We start from the raw sequence: 15,566 nt of genomic DNA, 5'->3' as shown, positions 1-15,566 counted from the left end.
CTCTCGATAGTCGAATATATTTTCAATTGATTCATTACAGAGTGGCCTGAAGGAGCTGGTAGATCGAGACTCGTTCTTCGCGCCGGAAGTCGATATTTTCCGCGCGGTGGTGGAGTGGATACGCGCCAACAACGTGGCAGCCGGAGCACAGCGAGACTCGATACTCGAATGTGTTCGACTGCCGCTGATATCGATAGTCGATCTGTTGACGGTTGTAAGGCCACAGCAGCTGGTCAAGTCGGACACCATTTTGGATGCCATTCAGACCACTGTGTCGAGGGGTGTGGTGCGGCGGAGGGGGTGTCTATGTGAGTATTTTATCAATTTTGGTATAGTACCAAAGCCACCTCTAATACAAGGCCCCGGCCTACGATATTGCAACGTCGCAGTGTAGGCCTAGAATCTAATACATGATTGGTGAAAAAGATCAGCTGGTATTTTTAAAAATCTTTTTCACCAATCATGTATTAGATTCTAGGCCTACACTGCGACGTTGCAATATCGTAGGCGGGGCCTTGTATTAGAGGTGGCTATGATAGTACACGTCCCGTGCCTTTGCCTCCGTTATGGTTAGCGGGGTGATATACCTATTTTTACTTTTCTTGCCCTATTACCATAGGTAAGGAAAGTATTGCTTTCCGAAAAAATTAAGGTACCTTAATTTCTAAATTTCTATACGTTTCAAGGTCCCCTGAGTCCAAAAAAGTGGTTTTTGGGTATTGGTCTGTCTCTCTGTGTGTGTGTGTGTGTGTGTGTGTGTGTGTGTGTGTGTGTGTGTGTGTGTGTTTGTCTGTGAACACGATAACTCCATTCCTAATTAACCGATTGACTTGAAATTCTAAACTCAATAAGAAATTCAATAAAATTCAATTCAAAATGGCGGAAAAAATTGCGGATAATGGCTAAAAGAACATATTTTTCACGGTTTTCTCGAAAACGGCTCCAACGATTTTCTTCAAATTAATACCCTAGATAGCTATTTATAAGCCCTATCAACTGACATGAGTCTCATTTCTGGGGAAATTGCAGAAGCTCCGTAATATTCCTGAGAAGAATGAATTTTGTTAAATTTCTATCACGATTTTCTGTGTGTGTGTGTGTGTGTGTGTGTGTGTGTGTGTGTGTGTGTGTGTGTGTGCGTGTCTGTGTACACGATATCTCGTCTCCCAATCAACAGAACGACTTGAAATTTGGAACTTAAGGTCATTAAACTATAAGTATACGAAACGAACAATTTCAATCAAATGCAATTCAAGATGACGGTTAAAATGGCGAAAATGTTGTCAAAAACAGGGGTTTTCGTGATTTCTCGAAAATGGCTCCAACGATTTTGATCAAATTCATACCTAAAATAGTCATTGATGAGCTCTTTCAACTGTCACAAGTCCCATATCCGTAAAAATTCAGGAGCTTCGCCCCATCTATGCAAAGTTTGATTTTAGATTCCCAATTATCAGGCTTCAGATACAATTAAAAAAAATTCAAGTTGAAAAGATTGAGCATGAAAATCTCTACAATTAATGTCTAGTAACATTTTCACCTAAAAATGGAAATAAGCTCGAAATTCGAAAAAATGTTATTATTCAATTGCAAACTGTTGGCAACTGTTGATTCTATTAAATCATTCACTAAGAAGAGATAGCAGACCTCGTGTGTCTCCAGCGTTATAGTCCTGTCACCAGCTGGCTCAGATCTTAGAATAGTAGACTTGAGATGCGCGTGAACACTAGCGTCAGGTGACAATTTTCATAATGGCAAGGAAAGTAGTGTGAGTGCGCCAAACCAGATTTTTAAAAAACATACGCTCCAGAGTACCTAGATCCTTAGATGGAGGAAGCTCCCTACAGATGTTCGATGTTTTTGAACGGGTAGTATTGTAGTATAGCGGCTCTCCGCCGATAGGCAAAGCTTCATGATCCGGACTATATCTAATTATCCATTTAATTCGAATAGCAATGTTGTTCCGGTATAATAATGTTGTGATTAAGAAGATGAAATAAATTAGGCTACATTTCCTTCAATTTGATTAGTTTTTGCTTTTCACAAACTTATTAGAAGTTGAAAATCCACGACTGCCTCTTCAACACAGGTTAACATGTTTTTTATAGCTTTGTGAGGTTAGCACGTTATTGCAGTATTCGATTGACATCAGTGTTGCTATCCTTGTTTATCATTTGACACAGCAAATAACGAGATCCTTTCCTATCTCCGCAAAGTTTCCAGATCGAATGAAAAAGACTAAGAAATCGTCAAAAACCACAGATTCATTGATACTTATGAAACCGGTTTCGGTTATTACACCATTGTCAATCTCTAATAAACTCTTATCAGAGATCTTATCTTTGTTTATCAGAGATTGAAAATGGTGTAATAACCGAAACCGGTCTTTATAAGTATCAATGAATCTGTGGTTTTTGACAATTTCTTATTTTTTTTCATTTTATATGAATAATTACCACAATATCAACTTCTCAACTACACAAAGAGTTTCCAGATCGTTTTTCAAACAAGTAGAAATAAAAAGAATTGATCTCAATTATAAAAACTCATTCATACCAGAATGAACAATAAATATTACATACCGGTATCAGCTGTCTTCTATAGAAGGCAGCGGCAAGGCAGAGAATCGACAATGCTTTTACACTGACATCGTAAGGTGGACCTCACTATATTCTATTCACTCAGAATACTATTAAGTTTCGAAAAGGATATGCATGAAACATAGTCTTACAGTAATATAGATCATTTATCACAAAATCAAGAGAAATAACAAATTGATAAATTTCTTGAATTAGGCTATTCTAGAAGTTACTAGTACCCTCTTCCTACTTTTTCATATAAACACGACTTGTTTCAAGCACTCATGCTATTCTCAAGTAACGAAATGAATTATTATTTTTCAGTAAATAAATGTTTTATCTTTGCTTAGTTAAGTTATTTGTTTACTGAAAACTGATAATTCATTTTGACACTTGAAAATGGCATGAGTGTTTGAAACTATAGTGAGGTCCACGTTATAATGGCAATGAAGAAAGATAGTAGAACAACGTTGCCGATCATCTGTCTTTTCAATGCCTTCTATAGACGGTAGCTGATACAGGTTTATTGATGTAATGTTAATTTTGAAAGAATAAGACTTTGCTGTTGTCAATACCACTTTAATTTATTCGGAAATTAATTCATCCTACAGAACCAGGTTTCATGGTAACACCTACCACATCTTCAGCTGAACTGATGTGTCTGTTATTGTTGAAGGAACAGGAAATCCAATTTTAGGTTATGTGTTAGGCACTGTTGATTGAACCAGATGTTCCTCTCAGAAATTCCATTATTTGTGGTAGGTGTTACCATGAAACCTGGTTCTGTAAAGGTACGTACAGATTTACGCTCCGTGAACATGAGCAATTTACTTTTAATCAGCTGATGCCAAGCTATTTATATCTGTATCTTAGCCTACCGTTTCTGTAAAAATACAGATAAAGTCAGCTGATTAAAAGTGAATTGCTCATGTTCGCGGCGCGTATATCTGTATGCAACTTAAGATGAACTTATTTCGAATAAATTAAAGTTGTATTGCCAACATCAACGTCTTATTCTTTCAATTATGGAGGAATACCACAACATCTCATACCATACAATCAAAGTAATGTTAACTGTTCATTCTCGTTTAAAATAATCAATGATATTTTATTAAGCAAGAAATCATATTTTTCAATAATTTCATTTATATCATTAAGATGAAATATTTTGTAAATTAATTATTAACACTACATTGTTAAAAGCCGATCTGGCAACAGAGCAAAGCCAGAAAGAGATAGCGCCATCCGCTTTGTTGAATGATAGACAAGGATAGCAATACCAATGCTAATCAAATACTGCCATTATAACGTGGACCTCACTATAGACTCTAGATTTGCCAGTAGACATTCATATTTTTCATTGTTCATGAAGTTTAAGGAACGGTTTCCGAGCTCGGGATTTGGCTAAGTTCTAGACTTTGAACAGCTGGAGTTAGAAAATTGGCTTTCCGAAACGGGGCGTAGTCGCAGTCATTGTCATAGTCACGTTTGAATTAAATTTCAAAAAACTAGAAAATTAAACACAAAATGAAATAAAGAGAAAATAGTGTAAAGTTTCAGCTATTTTGAATTATTTAAAAATGTTTAATTTCGTCAAGGTAAAACGTTTCCAATTATAGAAATGAGGAAATAAAAACTGCGACTACTGTTATAAAAACTGCGACTACGCCCCGTTTTGGAAAGATAATTTTCTGACTCCAGCTGTTCAAAGTCCAGAACTTAGCTAAATCCCGAGCTCGGAAACCGGTCCTTATTGTTGGCTATTGAGAAATATAATGAAGTACTGTATCAATATATCAAAGCTATTACGAGGGTCATTTTTTCAACCTCCGATGACATGGACCTCACTCTAGTTGTGTTTATATAGAACAGTATAAAAAGGGTACCAGTAATTTCTATAATAATTTAAGTAGCCCTATTAAAATACTTTATCAGAAATGGTGAATTAATGTGTGAATTTTGAATTTGGCGCCAGTGCCCGAGGAGAACATGGCGCACCCGAAGTTCGGCACGCAGGTGTTGTCGGGTGAGATGCGGTCAGCGCTGCTGAACGGCGACTCGGTGAACTACGACATGGAGAGGGGCTACACACGACACACCATTGTGGACCCAGGCCAGGGTCAGGCGGAGAGTGGTATTCTGGTCAAGCTAGGCAAACAGGCCATTGTCAACCATGTCAGGATGCTGCTATGGGACCGTGATCTCAGGTATCATCTCAACAATTCAACTCAAAAAGTTCATTATCTCAGAAAAATGAAATAAGCCTACAATCTTTTAGTTCACTTATCGTCTTATTATTCACATTAGTTCACTTTTATTTACAACTAGCTGGCCCGGCGAACTTCGTACCGCCAAATAGTTTAATGCATCTCATGACAAACTTTAGCTGGATGCACATCCACCTGAGGAGGCGCGATGCGATATTTTATTTATATAGATAATTTTCCAACTGCAAAATAAATAATTTACCAAAAATCAATGAATTCTGAACATTGAAGACAGCACAATTATTCGAAACAAAGCAATGTCTTTTGAGCATGTAAGTCTTTAACCTGAGGCCGCACTGCTTGATGGTTACACACAGAACAGTCATTTTGTTTCAAGTCGGGGCGTTTAGTATAAAATACAAGGGCGGTTATGGAGCAACAAACACTCTTGTTCACTATCTACCGACGGCTGTTGTATGACGGAATGATTATAACAGCTGATTTTTATTTCTGTGTGTGGCCAGCTTACAAATCTTCTCCCATATGGATTACATGTAAGCTTTGAAGATCCGTAGGTAAGAGTCCTGAAGTCGGATTATTAATTTGATAGGCCATAAACCTGGTCCTGAACATAACGAACACAACTAAAAAAATAATCAAATTCGGTGCACACATATAAAAGTTATTGAATGTCAAAATTTTAGGCTCTATTTTTATTTATATAGATATTCAATATTACTATAGCCTACAAGGAAAAATCAACACTATAGTCAAGCCTACGTTATAATGGCAGTGGAGAAAGATAGGAGAAAACGTTGCCGATCCTCCGTCTTGTCAATGCCTTCTATAGACGGTAGCTGATACAGGTTTATTGATGTAATATTAACGGTTCATTCTCGTTTAAATAATCAATTATATTTTGTTAAGCAAGAAATTATATTTCCCAATAATTCCATAATGAATTTTTATAGTTGAGATGAAATATTTTGTTAATTAATTATTAATTCTACATTATTAGAAGACGATCTGGTAACAGCATAGCGAGAAAGAGATAGCGCTATCCGCTTCGTTGAATGATAGACAAGGATAGCAATACCATTGCCAATCAAACACTTCCATTATAACGTGGACCTCACTATAGTTATGTTGTGATAGAATAAACTGTACTTGATAGCTTTTATTGTGTTTTTGTCATACCTAGTCATTCAAACTCAACTGTTTTCCATGCATGAAATCAATCCGGTAAACAGCTGTTTGCAGCACAAATAAACATATGATTCTCATTACAGCATTACTCTACTGTAATGAAACCATATGTTTTCTTTACAGTCGAGTATGTCTCCTAGTTTCGAAATTGGAACAACAAACCTGCTATAGTGAGGTCCACTTTATAATGACAGTATTTGTTCAACTTTGGTTTTGCTATCCTTGTCTATCATTCGACAAAGCCGGTGGTACTATCCTTTTCTAGGACCACAACGATGCCAATTATGTTTTTGTCAGTGTAAAAATATTATTAATTAATGCAGAGAATCGGCATCGCTATTCTCCTATCTTTATCCACTGCCATTATAACGTGGACCTCACTATACAAAAAAACAATCTTCAGGGCTCCAGGTGGAAGTTTTGTCAACTTCCATAAAATTCCTGATTCGAAATTTATGAACTAGGTTATGTTTATAGAATGCATGTAGTAACTTCAGCACAAGCAGGTAATGTTTTCTATTTCTCAATTATTCTTCTTTAGATTATCTTGACAAAAAATAGTGTACGTTACTTGGACGTGAATGTCTCTTGCAGTGCTCGAATGAAATTCTAGTCTCGGCTAACGCCTCGACTAGAAACATCATTCTCGCTTGCAAAAGGCCCCTTCCCGTCCTTGTGACGTAAGATGCTATTAAATAATTCAAGTAGTCCTAAAAACAAACGTGATAACTCATTTAACCTATTTGTATGTTGTCAGGTCGTACTCGTACTACATAGAAACGTCGATGGACCAGAAGGAGTGGACGCGTGTGGTGGACCACAGCCTGTACTACTGTCGCTCGTGGCAACTGCTGTACTTTGAGCCGGTGGTGGTGCGCTACGTGCGGCTGGTCGGCACCAACAACACTGTCAACAAGGTGTTTCACGTCGTCTCCTTCGAGATCATGTGGACGGCCGCGCAGTTCCAAATCGACAAGGGACTCATAGGTTAGTCTGGACTAAGTATATTCTACCATAGAGAAAAAGTTGCACAAGAAGATATTTCATGGCGTTTATATTCAAAGTTTGAATGTTAACTCAAGCCGATAGTCCTAGTAGTTATTTTTCGTGAACCTGGTAGACTCTCATACTGTGCCGCTCTTACACTCTCACCCCCAACAAAACAGTAATAACATAGCCACCTCTAATACAAGGCCCCGGCCTACGATATTGTAACGTCGCAGTGTAGGCCTAGAATCTAATACATGATTGGTGAAAAAGATTTTTAAAAATACAAGCTGATCTTTTTCACCAATCATGTATTGGTCTACACTAGGCCTACACTGCGACGTTGCAATATCGTAGGCCGGGGCCTAGTATTAGAGGTGGCTATGGTAATAATCGACAGTAGTCAATAGTAATCGGCTTGAGTTAACAAAAACTCTGCTTGGAATTCGGAACATAAACTACCTATACCATGGGATATCTTTTTATGCTATTTTTTCTCTATGATTGTACTTGAATCCTCCATCATAATTACCTTCATCATCATATATATTGTTGTTGATGCTATTTTCCTTCTTCTCTCTCTTCTATCCTATTATATTAAGCGAGCAATCTCTGTATTTATATATCTGGTTATTTTTATATCTGGCTTTTTTATATCTGGTTATTTATGTTTAACGGATCTCGAAAACGACTCTTACGATTTTCACGAAATTTGGAACATAGAAGGTTTATGATATGAAGATTCGATTGCACTAGGTCTCATCCTTGGGAAAACTCGCTGAACGACATTAAAAGGATAATTCATCCTGGCTGAAACAGCTGTGGATAGTGAAAAAGTGAGTATGTGAAAAATCAAAATATCGCATCACCGAAATTCATAAGATGACGTATAGCCAGCTGTGTATTATAAACACGATAATTTTAGAGAATTGTGTTCTGTTTATCGGTGCCCCGATATTTATTATCTTAATAATAATAATAATATTTGTATGGCTTGGTGGAGAGTCTCCTCTATGTGGAATCTCCTGTGGTAGAGAGTTTCACTTGACTGAAGTTTCACCTCGCCTGAATATATATCAAGCCGTCAATGGGCCTTACGACTGTCATACGTCAGCCGGGACCGACAGTTTAACGTTCCCATCCGATAACACGGGAGTGACCTTGTCGAAAACTTTTGGTAATAAACAGGTTTGAACCGGGGATCTCTGGGCTGCTGCTACGTAAGCACTCTATCCACTAGACCACGGATCACTCTTCTATCATAATCCTCCATCTCCTCTATTCTTAATCTATTTCTATCAATTATATCCTTGATTATTTATTGTTGTTTTGTTTCCAGTTACGGGGCAGAACGTTGCAATATACCCGTTCAGGTTCACTGCAATAGTTCTTGAAGTTTTATCTCCTGTTCATTCAATTACATAGAATTACCAGTAATTCTGTGAACAGTGGACCTCACGCAGTATTCTCATTCACAAGTACCTGATTGAAACTATAGACCTTATGGAAATACAGCAATAGACTGCTGGCTTCTCCACACATCTCTGTAATCACTTGTCAGCTAATTTATGATTAATAATTCTACAGTCTGATTTTTACTCTAATATTGACGTAAGAAGGAGGCTCCTTTTTCCTTTTATATTATCCTTGAAATGCAAAATTTCCAAAAACCTTGTATATACGTCGACGCGCAATTAAAAAAGGAACATACCTGTCAAATTTCATGAAAATCTATTACCGCGTTTCGCCTTAAATGCGCAACATTTAAACATTCAAACATTAAGAGAATTGCTAAACCGTCAACTTGAATCTTAGACCTCACTTTAATCGGTCAACTAGTACCATCTTTTTTTCTTTTACGCAGCACTGTGGAGCTAGAAAAGGAAAGCGCTATTTGCTTTGTCGAATGATGGAAAAGGATAACAACACCAAAGTTAATCAGATTTTGCCATTATAACGTGAACCTTAATATATTTACTAGTTCCTATTAGCTTAATGATATTATCGTATATTTGATGGGTTAATTGTTGTTTTGTTCTCAGTTCCAAAACAGAGCAACATACAGTGCAACATGCAACATTTCTACATTTCTTTACATTTTATTTCCTCTATTCTAAATTTATTTCTATCAATTCTATTGATCTGATTTCTATTAACTTAATGATATTATCGTATATTTGATGGGTTAATTGTTGTTTTGTTCTCAGTTCCAAGACAGAGCAACATACAGTGCAACATGCAACATTTCTACATTTCTTTACATTTTATTTCCTCTATTCTCAATCTATTTCTATCAATTCTATTGATCTGATTTCTATTAACTTAATGATAGTATCGTATATTTGATGGGAAAATTGTTGTTTTGTTCACAGTTCCAAGAAAGAGCAACATACAGTACAACATTTCTTTACATTTTATTTCCTCTATTCCAAATGTATTTCTATCAATTCTATTGATCTGATTTCTATTAACTTAATGATATTATCGTATATTTGATGGGTTAATTGTTGTTTTGTTTACAGTTCCAAGACAGAGCAACATACAGTACAACATTTCTTTACATTTTATTTCCTCTATTTCTATCAACTATCGTTTGTTGTTTTGTTTTGGTTTGCAGTTCCGAGGCAGAACGTGGCGACGTATCCGTTCAGTGCGACCGTGGTGGAGGGGGTGAGTCGAAGTAGGAATGCCCTCTTGGATGGCAACACAAGCAACTATGACTGGGACTCTGGCTATACGTGTCATCAGCTGGGCAGCGGCTCCATACTGGTGCAGTTGGGTCAACCCTACATGATCGACTCCATAAGGTAACTGTTGACAAGAAAGATGGGTACCTAAGTGTTGAAAAAATGACAATTAAACATCATGCTTCTTCTTCTTATTCTTCTTCTCCTCCTCCTCTTCCTCCTCCTCCTTCTCCTCCTGAATATAGAAATTGGCCATTTTTTACTTTCCTTGCCCTATTACCATAGGTAAGGAAAGTATTGCTTTCCAAAAAAAATTAAGGTACCCTAATTTCAAGTTTTCTATACGTTTCAAGGTCCCCTGAGTCCAAAAACATGATTTTTGGGTGTTGGTCTGTATGTGTGTGTGTGTATGAGTGTATGTGCGTCTGTGTACACGATATCTCATCTCCCAATTAACGGAATGACTTGAAATTTGCAACTTAAGGTCCTTTCACTATAAGGATCCGACACGAACAATTTCGATCAAATGCAATTCAAGATGGCGTCTAAAATGGCGAAAATGTTGTCAAAAACAGGGTTTTTCGTGATTTTCTCGGAAACGGCTCCAACGATTTTGATCAAATTCATACTTAAAATAGCCATCGATAAGCTCTATCAACTGCCACAAGTCTCATATCTGTAAAAATTTCAGGAGCTCCGCTCCATCAATGCAGATAGATTCCTAATTATCAGGCTTCAGATACAATTGAAACAAAAAAAATCAAGTGGAGTAAATTGAGCATGAAAATCTCTACAATTAATGTTCAGTAACATTTTCACCTAAAATTGAAAATAAGCTTTAAATTCGAGAAAATGTGATTTTTCAATTGCAAATTATTGTTGATTCTATTAAATCATTCACTATGAAGAGATAGCAGACCTCATGTGTGTGTCTCCAGCGTTATTGCCCTGTCACCAGCTGGCTCAAATCTTTGAATAGTAGACTTGAGATGCGCGGGAACACTAGCGTCAGGTGATCAATTTTCATAACGGCAAGGAAAGTTGTGTGAGTGCGCCACACCAGATTTTTTGTGTATTGGAATATGGGCTTAAGTACACTTAATCTGTAGTCACAGTACATCGCTTTTTCGTCAATATTTTAGAGTTGAGGGTCGAGGTGCAATGCCCGATCGAAATACTGTACTCCAATGGGTTGCAGCGTTTAGGAGTACTAGTTCTGTGATGAAAAATAAACTACCTGGTCTTCCTCGTTCCCCGGAAAGTGTAGACCGAGTCAGAACGTCAGTTGTTACTAGTCCTAGACGATCCACTCGTCGACACTGGCTCGGTCTACATTTTCAGGAGTACGAACTGAACGGGAAAGACCAGGTGGTTTCTTTTTCATCACAGAACTAGTACTCCTAAACGCTGCAGCCCATCGGAGTACAGTATTTCGATCGGGCATTGCACCTCGACGCCCAACTCTAAAATATTGATAGAAAAGCGTTGAACTGTGACTACAGATTCATTGTTTCTGAACAGCGAACACACGATGTTGTACGTTCCAACGCTCATAGCAACTGAAATGGCATAGTATGAGTCGTCTGCCAACATTCGTTCCAGGGCAATACCCTCTCCCGTTGACGAGTACTGGCTGTTCGAAAAACATGCGTTTCCTCTGCACAATTCACTGGCTGTTCAAAAAACATGCGTTTCCTCTGCACAATTCACTGGCTGTTCAAAAAACATGCGTTTCCTCTGCACAATTCACTGGCTGTTCAAAAAACATGCGTTTCCTCTGCACAATTCACTGGCTGTTCAAAAAACATGCGTTTCCTCTGCACAACCCTGTACTTTATAATTGTGAACTGATTATTTATTCACTGATGTGTTGTTTTGTAGACTGCTATTGTGGGACTGTGACGACCGGAGCTACAACTACTACGTGGAGACATCAGTGAACATGGCCGACTGGGAGTTGGTGTGTGACAAGACCAACGACAACTGCAAGTCCTGGCAGACGATTCGCTTCGACAGGCGGCCCGTCGTCTTCATACGCGTCATCGGTACTCACAATACAGCCAACGAGGTAAAACTAAAACTGTCATCATTTATTTCAAAATTTTTCATATTTTGCTGAGGACAGCACTTGAACAAAAATTTAAATATGAGAGTAATTGAAAATCTTAATGAAAATCACCAATTGATTATATTTGAAATTAACCATTAATTAATTTAATGATTGAGTTATTGAAAATCACCAATTGCCTGTGATGACTTAGTAAAAGGTCTGATAGTGGTTGATCATCAGTTATCATTTATTGAATTGAGCAAACAGCAGCCTTTTAAATCGACATAGATTTGGTTATTTTCAATCTTAGTTGATATCCCTAAAGGCAACATTATTAAATATTGTAGAGTTTGTGTAATTTTTATTTGTTGATTTGAGTTTTGTCAACAAATATGTCAACAAGCTATCAACAGCAAATGCTTCGCAATTATTTCACTATAATCATTGTGAAACTATTGTTTAATGCAACTGATTCGCTCTTTACAATGATTGGAAATTGGTTGTGATATCACTGAATGATCACATATGCGTTCTGAGGCAAAAACTCAACATAAGTCTTTAAAACTCTGAGGTAATCAGTTTCAATTTCTATTAAATCTAATCAAAATCTAATTATCTATTACAGTGGATAGTAGATATTGTCTCCATTAGTGAGGTCCACGTTATAATGGCAATATTTAATTAACATTGGTGTTGCTATCATTGTCTATCAATCGACAAAGCAGACAGCGCTATCCTTCTCTAGCTTAGCAACGCTGCCAGATTGTTTTTAACAATGTAGAAATGTAATTAATAAACAAGGCATTTATTGGAAATTATAACTAGTAGTTCTGCGAACAGTAGACCTCGCTCATGAAGAGCCAACAACTTTCAAACTAATGAGAAGGGCCATTAAGAAAGTGCAGTATATTGTGAAGATTTATCCATGTCATCTATTATTTTCTCCATTGAAAGTGCTGGAGACATTGTTCCCAGGGACACCGGACTTATAAATGTCTCTCAAGGAGGTACCTTCATATCGTCCTCATATTTACAATATTACAACTTTTCTAACAATCAATTATTATAAGAAATCGGTCAACTGATAGAAAAATGGAATATGCAGTAGGCAATTTAGACGATGAATCGTCTCACAGACGATAGTGAGACGGAAAATGATTCTAAATAAGATGGGTTTGTTGGTGACAATGACAGGAGGTTGCTAATAATGTTTTTCATGAAAAGTGGATTCAATGTTATGGTGGCTTGTTATGCCTATGCAGAATGTTTACGCTCACAAGTCGGTTTCCGATCTCATACTAAAACGAAAACAAGAGCTAACTAACTAAGCTGTAATGTCTCCGGCCGGTTCGGTAGGTCTAGAAACTATTCATCTATGAAACAGGGAAATATCGTGTTGAAAAGGGAAGAAATGGTGCAATCAAGTGAGAAGCTTTCTCCAATTAATGAATACAGTATGATTTGGAGCGGCTCAGACGTTTCAAGGTTTAACGCTGACAGCTCTTGTCCTCTATCGATAGCATTCCAACGATACAATTTATTCAATACAGCACATTTTAGAGCGGCACAATTTATATTAAAACCGGAGGTCTTATCAAAAATCGTTACACATACGTTTCTGCGCCTTGTTTCAAAGAACTTGTATACCAAATTTCATCCAAATCGGACAATAACTGCGACTGTAACTGCGGTACAAACAAACAAACAGACAAAAGCCGATCGAGTCGAAACTAAGACCTCAGCTTCGCTTCGGTCAAAAATGTATTATTAAATCATTATTTTTAAAAATATATGTTCTTGGCTAATAAAAGATAATTGATTATTTTGAACAAGAATGAACAGTTAATATTACATTAGATATACCGGTATCAGCTATCTTCTATAGAAGGCAATGGCAAGGCAGAGAATCGGCAACGCTGTTCTCCTATCTTTCTCCACTACTATTACAACGTGGATCTCACTTTAGATCAATATCCCAATTTTTGTCAATTGGTAATCTATACTATAATAAAAGGATGAACTGGCTTATACACGTACGGGATAGAACAATTATGTTTGACGCATCATCCCGTCTGAACTACTGGACTGATTAACTTGAAATTTTGCATATAGATTCTTAATTAACCTAGGATGGTTATAGGCCTATTTCAAACTCTTCAAGATTCCACTCTGTCAAGTTTTAAAATAGACCCTTGCTGAGCACGGGTTACCTGCTAGTGTAAATATTAATAACTAGCCGTCAGGCTCGCTTCGCTCGCCATATCCGTCTAGCCAGGGGGCTCCGCCCCCTGGACCCCCGACTGGATCGTTCAAGAATGAGATCAGCAGGCTCACTTCGCTCGCCTGCATTTTTCATTTGTAGGACGATTAAGTCGGGGGTCCAGACTAAACGTCTGGCTAAACGGATATGGCAAGCGAAGCGAGCCTGACGGCTAGTAATATAATATTCCCAGGAATAGCTCTGATTGAAGTAGCAGTGCCCAATCAATTTTTCCGCGATAAATGCATTTCAATCTTCAACTTGGTGCCAACCTAACAAAGTCAACTCAACTCAATGCCAACCTGACAAAATTATTAATTTAGTTACCAGTTAACAACTGTTTCGAAGAGGTACTCTCTCTAGATTATAGTTCTATATTATCATATGGTATGGACATTTCAATTTATTATAATTAAGAGATTGGAATAAGAAGAATATACATGCTAAAAGACGAACTTTAAACCCTTAAAAACCACCATTAGAGTTGAAATTTTCCCAAATCCGTTCTTATTGCGCCTCTAAAGGGCCAACTGAACATACCTACCAAATTTGAAAGTTTTTGGTCCGGTAGATTTTTAGTTCTGCGAGTGAGTGAGTGAGTCAGTCAGTCAGTCAGTCAGTCAGTGAGTGCCATTTCGCTTTTATATATAAAGATGAGAACTATTTTTGTAATCTGTAAGCAGTTGACTCGTAAACTCACTCACATAGTTGATTTTGTTCAATATCTCTGAATAGCATGTTTCGGCTTATCCAATATGGTTTTGATTAGTGTCTTTACAAAATTGAGACCTTTGTTTGAGATCTCACTATAGTTACAAAATTGGTGATGAACCAACATGCATTTGCCCAAAATTGTTTCTATCCCCAATTTGAAATAATATAAGGTCATGTTCATAATCAAATTCACACAAATAATATAGGCAGTCTTGAAATGTTATTTTCATCTTCTTCTTCTTCTATATACAGTATATAATAACGAAATTGCACTCACTCACTGACTGACTGACTGACTCACTCACTCACTCACTCACTCACTCACTCGCAGAACTAAAAATCTACCGGACCAAAAACGTTCAAATTTGGTAGGTATGTTCAGTTGGCCCTTTAGAGGCGCACTAAGAAATTTTTTGGCAATATTTTAACTCTAAGGGTGGTTCTTAAGGGTTTAAAGTTCGTCTTTTAGCATGTATATTCTTCTTATTCTCTTAATTATAATTGAAAAAAGGCCATACCATATGTTAATATAGAACTATAATCTAGAGAGAGTACCTCTTCGAAACAGTTGTTAACTGGTAACTAAATTAATAATTTTGTCACGTTGGCATTAAGTTGAGTTGACTTTGTTAGGTTGGCACCAAGTTGAAGATTGAAATGCATTTATAAGATTTATTGGGCACTGCTACTTCAATCAGAGCTATTCCTGGGAATATTATATTACTAGCCGTCAGGCTCACTTCGCTCGCCATATCCGTTTATTCTGGACCCCCGACTGGATCGTCCTAACATATGATAAAAATGCTCAAATGAAAAGTGCAGGCGAGCGAAGCGAGCCTGCTGATCTCATTCTTGGACGATCCAGTCGTGGGTCCA

General features: G+C 37.3%; 1 protein-coding gene across 1 annotated transcript in view; it reads left to right on the top strand.

The window, feature by feature from the left end:
- The window catches only part of LOC111052894 (BTB/POZ domain-containing protein 9), a 33,818-nt gene that overhangs the window by 8,918 nt on the left and 9,334 nt on the right, over positions 1-15,566 (top strand). The window contains exons 5-9 of the mRNA XM_039438374.1: positions 41-308; positions 4,555-4,786; positions 6,750-6,979; positions 9,597-9,786; positions 11,548-11,734. Of these exons, the coding sequence (XP_039294308.1) occupies positions 41-308; positions 4,555-4,786; positions 6,750-6,979; positions 9,597-9,786; positions 11,548-11,734 (1,107 nt within the window). The remainder of the gene's footprint in view (positions 1-40; positions 309-4,554; positions 4,787-6,749; positions 6,980-9,596; positions 9,787-11,547; positions 11,735-15,566) is intronic.

This window comes from Nilaparvata lugens, chromosome 11, assembly GCF_014356525.2.
Source record: "Nilaparvata lugens isolate BPH chromosome 11, ASM1435652v1, whole genome shotgun sequence".
Taxonomy (NCBI): Eukaryota; Metazoa; Arthropoda; class Insecta; order Hemiptera; family Delphacidae; genus Nilaparvata; species Nilaparvata lugens.
The sequence above is the reverse complement of the archived record's forward strand: the minus strand, read 5'-3'. Positions and strand labels throughout refer to the sequence as shown.